We start from the raw sequence: 5,856 nt of genomic DNA, 5'->3' as shown, positions 1-5,856 counted from the left end.
GTCGTAGAGTGCCCTCATGAAGTCGTGGTCCAGGTCCTGGCCGTCATTGATGCCGCGGTTGTTCTTGATGAACCCCTCGACACTCATCTTGTTCTTGACCTGGGGGTTGTGGGCGTCGGTGTTGAGCAGGATGACGCTGTAGGCCAGGACGTACGCCACGTCAGCGCTCTTGAAGCTGGGATGGGAAGGGGTTTGGGGAGGGTGTGAGGGAAGAGGGGGTGATGACATAGCGGCACCACAGCAGCCACGACACTGTGAGCATGTTTTAGAATGGCAAATCTACCATGCAGGGGTGCAGGACATTTCAACTTGTGAAGGGGTCAGGCTGGTGCGCGCAGGGGCCGGGTGTCGGGGCCCCAACCTCACCTGCCGGGGTTGCAGCTGATGTAGCGCGCCGCGAACTTCTCCATGAGCCTGTCAATCTTCTGGGCCTCACCCGGCAGGCGGAAGCCCTGGGCCGGGGAGGAGGGGGGTGGGAGGAAATCAGGTGGGCCCAGGGCGTTCTTCACGCGCTTGGGAGCCCAAATGACCCCCCACTGCTGCCAGCGCTCGAGGCTCGCTAACAGCACACCGCATCCCTGGCCGCATCAAGCCACTGCCTGGCAAAAAAGCGCAAGACTGGCGCCTCTGGCCCAAGCCCGGGCACGCCCCCGCCGCCTGACCTGCAGGAAGGTGCGTATGGCGGTGTCAAACTCGAGGGCGCTGAAGTCCATCGCGTCAACGTAGGCGTGCATGACCTGGGGTGGCGAGGGGGGAGGGCGCCGGGAGGTGGGCACCAGCTCACGCTGGTGAGGACGCCGGGGGGCGTTCCACAACGGGCAGGGCGGAGTGCATGCTGGGGTGCGTGTCGCGCAGGCCTTGCAGGGGCAGCGGCCAACGACTCATGAACACGAGCACCCCCTCCAATCTCCCCATCGTTTCGACCCTGGACGACCCCCTGACGCCGGTATCCCTGTGCCAGCCCCCCCGACCCCTTGAAGCTGCGCTGCGCCGAACCTCGCCCCGCCCACCTTGAGTGCCATGTCCTCCCTCTCCCCCAGGTAGTCCCCTATGGTGGTCTTGTCCAGGCCCTCCGTCTTGGCCAGGAACGCGGCAATGTCCTCGGGGCTGGGGCCAAGCATGCCCTCGGACTGGGAGGGCGGGGCGCCAAAATGACATGCGGCAGCACGCAGGGCCATGCTTTCAGTGACCCCAGGAGAGCTAAAAGATGGGACCCTAGCCAGCGTGGGTGACGCGACCCTCCAGTGCCATTGCTACCCCATGCTGAGCCAGCCAGGGGGCCCCCACCCACCTGCAGGAGTGCTATGCCCTTCTTGGGCTTCTTGTTGAACAGAGCCACCCCCTCGTGCCACTTCTCCTTCAGCGCGCGCTTGCGGCTCAGCGCGTCGCCGCTCACGGGCCCCGCCGCGGGCATGCCCGCCGCCCCCGCCGCGGTCCCGCCGGCGGACAGGGCGTCAGCGGCGCCGTCGCGGTCCGGCGCCGCGGTGGGGGTGGCGACGCGCGGGGGCCGCGGCGGAGCTCCCGATTGCGATGCCGCCGCCTCGTCATCGTCCGACCTGAGCGGAGGCCGGATTGGAGCCCACTTCCTGCTAAAGCATGCCGGCTTGAGGCAACCCTCAGAGGGCCCGCCCTCGGTCGGTATCCCACAGAGATGACGCTGCAGTCTGCTCTTGCAGTGCAGCGACAGTAGCGGTACCTGCATCGCCTGCAGTGACGCCCCACAGCGCTCCGGCTGCCACGGCCGGCAAGGGCACCGCAGCTGCGCGGCAGTGCCACCCACCCGGCATCGTCGTGGCCCAGCTGTCCTTGTGTGGCCGCGTTGTACCAGGTCAGCAGGCCCTCCGCGGCGCTCGACAGGCACTGAGAGCACACGCAACAATTAGTATTGCAGCATTTGATGTCACGCCCAATCAAGCATGAGGCCAGCCATGAGACAGGGTGTCCTGCTGAATTTCACAACCTAGCTCGCCATGTCCAAGCCTCGGCCTCAGCCCCCCCCCCCCGCGCCCTTACGCCCGGCACCTGCAGCGCCTCCTGCCTGAGCCACTGCTCCTGCTGCACCGCCGTGTGGTCGGCGCCCTGGGTCAGGGGCGCCTGGGCCATCTTGACCTGCAGGGGGGGAGGGCGGCATATGATTGGCGACGCACGACTCAACGCGAGCGACTTGGCTGCACTTGCCGGAGTGCACAAATCAAACAAAAATGCCGTCTCAAGACAGATCATAGTTAGCGAGCAAACTTTACCCATGGCCTGGAACAAGGCACCCCAGCAGTCTGCAGCCCCCAAAATGCAGTTGTGCATTCTCTGCGTGACGCCCCGCCTCACCAGTCCGTTGATGAGCCTCTCGAATATGTTTGAGCTGTTGAGGTCGCAGTCGTAGTTCACAAACAGGTCCACCAGCAGCTGGCCCTCGCAGCACACCTCACGCAGGCAGCGCAGCACCACCACCCTGCAGGGGAGCAGCAGAGCCCACAGCGGCACACAAGCTCACAGACATTGGTAACAAGCACATACGTTGGGGGCCAGACGCCAAGTTGCAACGATATGCCCGGAAACACCCGACAACAAGGCTAACCAAGCAGCACAACGTTCGAGATATAAGAAAGCACAGCCCGCTGCGTCGCACCAGCCCCGCAACCACCCACTTGTAGCTGTAGCTGTTGATCGCTGGGCCCCCCGGGGCCGAGGCGGCGGGCGCCGCGGCGCTGCCGGGTGTGGGTGGCTCCAGGCACTTGAGCAGGATCATGGGGAAGAACACGCCCACCTGGTGCCGGGCAGGCCGGAGGGGGGGTGAAGGGCACCGAGGGGAACGCGGCGCAGGACGTGCAGAATGGAGGATAGAGGGATGGGCTAAAAAGAATACAGTGCGACAGGGCACAAGATTCCGCACGAAAAGCCAAATATTTGATAGTAGACTCTTGTGCGACGCCAGATATAAGGTCATCAACGTGGCTGACGTCACGGACGAGAGAGGGCGGCTACAAGGTTTCAAAGTCCCTTGGCCTGTGCAGCGCCCAACATGAGCCCTGGAACACGTGCGAAGCGCCGCCCTCCGCACCTCTGCCTTGAGTGCAGCCCTAAACCGCAGGAGCAGGCTGAGGAATATGGAAGCGCTGAGCTGGAGGGCCGCCGGGATGGATGAGGCGCTGTTCTTCAGCAGGCTCAGGCATAGGTACTGCGGGGGGGGGGGGACCCGGGAGGGGGAGCAAGGTTTGCAATCCAGGAGATAGGACAGGAGCATCCAGAAGTGAGGGGCCAAAGAATGAGCGTGGCCCGAAACAGGGCAGCTTTGCATCAGCTGCGCAAAGGTGGCACGGCGACGGGCACGACCCTAGCCTATGTCGACTTCCCCACCGGGCCCTCCAAACCCGCCTGCAGCCCTCACCTGGCGTATCGCCGCCGTGAACTTCTCGCTGCCCCTGAAGGTGGGCCCGCTGTTCTCCAGCAGCACCTTGAGCAGCTCCAGGGCCAGGAGCTGGCAGGGACACGACATGAGGGGGGGGGGCGAAGGTGGGGTCTGAGGGGTTCCATAGGAGTCGAGCAAGCTGGAGGGCTCGTTGCAAATGCAGGATCGACACCCTCACCCAAAGAGCGACCAGAAAGCCAACAAAAGCCAGGAGTGGCAGCTGTTTTGGGGCAAGCCGTTGGGGCGAGGGCTGACTGTGGCTCCGTGAGGCGCGCACCTTGCCGCGCGCAGCCGTGGGGTCCAGCACCGTGGCGCTGTCGCTGGTGCGGATGGACAGCTTGCACAGCGCCCTGAACACCAGGAACGCATCCTTCAGCAGCAGACCCGCCGAGTGGTGCGACGAATGACCCTGAGCCGTGCCGCCCCCGCCCTCGGCCTTGCCCTGGGCGTCGCTGGCAGCTGCGCGCGCGGGGGCCGCCGCCAGCTTGAAGCGCTCCCTGTCGTCCTCCTCGCTGGCCTCGCTGCTGGCACTGCTGGCGCCGGCGGGGCCAGCCGCGGCCGCTGCGGCGCCGCCCTCATCAGCAGCCGCGGTCGGCGGCGGCGGCGAGGGGGGCGCGAGCTGCGGCGGGGGGCCCGGCGGCTGTGAGGGGGTTGCGGCCGAGGGGCCGCCAGGGGCACCGCCTTCGCCCTGCTGCTCCGTGAACTGTGCGGCCACGCTGCTGCGCAGCGCATCGGCCTGCTGCTGCGCCGTTGGGCCTCCGTACCTGCAAAGGGGAGGACACGCGTCAGGGGCTCAAGGTCACGGAGGGCTGGTGCAGCAGTGCTCTGCGGGGAAAGGGCTAGACCACCACGTGCATGAGCTGCGGCTCCATGCAGATTGCCCACTGCCGCCACGACGGGTATGTCCCTCGGCTTGCCAATTCAAGCATCAGCCGTGCGCACCCCGTCATGGAGATGACGCTGTTGAGGAAGTTCTGCACTGCTGGAGTCACGCCCGACGCGTCCTGGGGGGCGGCCATGCCGCCCTTGGCCAGCGACAGCATGTCCGCCACGGCAATGGGCTTCACCTGGGTGGTGGACGCAGGGCAGGTCGGGAGGGGGAAGGCGACACACACATCAGCCAATGTTGACGGGTCCAGTGCAGCTGTAGGCGCTGGGATACCGCCATGGGTCAAGCTTTTGCAGCCGGCAGCTTGATGTTCTTTGAGGGTTTGCTCCAGAGCAAGGCATGATGCAAGGTTGACATCGCACAGCATCAGGGAAGCGCCCAGGAGACGCACCTGCACCATCATGCTGTCTGCCTCCATGCGCTGGAACACCACATTGAGCATCTGTTGGGTTGAAAGGTGGGAGCGCAGGGGTGGGGTGAGGAGCCGGTCGAGGCAGCCAGCGCTGATGGGACTCGGTGCACTTGCCCGAATCAGGGCTCAGGTCTCGACAGCAGCCGCGCCAGCCAGCCGCGATGCGCGGGCGGCGCGTTGAGGTGCGGTGCCTCCTCTGCTTCTGCTACGGAGTCCCCCCCAGATACGCACCTGCGTGAGGCTGGCCTTGGCGGTGGTCTGGTTGACCTCGCTGCGGCTCATCAGGTGGATGTTGTAGCACGTGCGCACCGCCAGCAGCAGCGCCTGCGCAGCGTAACAACACCACGCGCGGATGATGAGGTGGAATGTCAGCGAGCTGCCGCACCTGCGCATGGGCACCCCCAACCAGCTCCATGCAGGCGCGCCCGAGCGCCGCCCTTGCCCTGAAGCCTTTGTCGCCTGCCACCCCCGCCTCCGACAGCGGGCGCCAATCACCTGGCCGTGCAGCGAGAATGTGGTGGAGGTGGTGGCGGTCAGCAGGCCCCGCAGCACCAGCACCTCCACGCCCTCGTCAGGGATCTCGTCACACCTAACGTTTGCAGGTTTCAGGGGGGGAGTGGTGTGGGGTGAACGAAGCGCTGCCGCAGGAGCCGCAAAACACTCCAGCACAGCTGCGCCCTCCTCCAAACCGGGGCTACCTCGCCACGACATCCCTGCAGTCACCTATGAGAGCTGCAGGTGGACCGCCTGTCATGCCGCCAGTGCAAAGCACGGGGCCCCGCGCGCGTCACCTGCAGATGAGCTCCACCGCGACGGCCTGCGGCGTCTGCGCCAGCACATCCGACACGCTGCCCGCGCCGCCCCTGCCGCCTGCGGCCCCCTCCGCCTCCTCGGCCCTGCCTTTCTCGCCCTTGCCCTCGCCGCCGTCGCGCTCGGCTGCGACAGAGTGGGCCGCGCCCTGCAGGAATCGCAGCGCGATCAGCTTGTGCATAAGGTCCAGGGACACCTCCACCAGCGGCGGCTTGCCGGCCGTGATCGCCAGCCGCAGCACGCGCAGCACCGCCAGGGCCGCCGCGTCGCTGATCGCCCCCGCGCTGAGTGCGCCGCCGCCGGAGGCGCCGCCGACCAGCGAGAGCGAGGCGGCGGCGG

General features: G+C 66.4%; 1 protein-coding gene across 1 annotated transcript in view; it reads right to left on the bottom strand.

The window, feature by feature from the left end:
* Positions 1–366: 366 nt before the first annotated feature.
* The window catches only part of MNEG_0805 (Brefeldin A-inhibited guanine nucleotide-exchange protein 2), a gene marked incomplete at both ends in the record, with an annotated part of 6,513 nt that continues 1,023 nt past the window's right edge, over positions 367–5,856 (bottom strand). The window contains 16 exons of the mRNA XM_014050723.1: positions 367–452; positions 663–737; positions 1,011–1,130; positions 1,292–1,556; positions 1,781–1,860; positions 2,023–2,109; positions 2,326–2,449; positions 2,646–2,764; positions 3,059–3,175; positions 3,386–3,475; positions 3,684–4,170; positions 4,292–4,473; positions 4,687–4,737; positions 4,939–5,031; positions 5,203–5,296; positions 5,499–5,801. Of these exons, the coding sequence (XP_013906177.1) occupies positions 367–452; positions 663–737; positions 1,011–1,130; positions 1,292–1,556; positions 1,781–1,860; positions 2,023–2,109; positions 2,326–2,449; positions 2,646–2,764; positions 3,059–3,175; positions 3,386–3,475; positions 3,684–4,170; positions 4,292–4,473; positions 4,687–4,737; positions 4,939–5,031; positions 5,203–5,296; positions 5,499–5,801 (2,373 nt within the window). The remainder of the gene's footprint in view (positions 453–662; positions 738–1,010; positions 1,131–1,291; positions 1,557–1,780; positions 1,861–2,022; positions 2,110–2,325; positions 2,450–2,645; positions 2,765–3,058; positions 3,176–3,385; positions 3,476–3,683; positions 4,171–4,291; positions 4,474–4,686; positions 4,738–4,938; positions 5,032–5,202; positions 5,297–5,498; positions 5,802–5,856) is intronic.

This window comes from Monoraphidium neglectum (genome assembly GCF_000611645.1).
Source record: "Monoraphidium neglectum strain SAG 48.87 unplaced genomic scaffold scaffold00070, whole genome shotgun sequence".
NCBI lineage: Eukaryota > Viridiplantae > Chlorophyta > Chlorophyceae > Sphaeropleales > Selenastraceae > Monoraphidium > Monoraphidium neglectum.
Note: the sequence above shows the minus strand (reverse complement) of the source record. Positions and strands in the feature narration are given on the sequence as shown.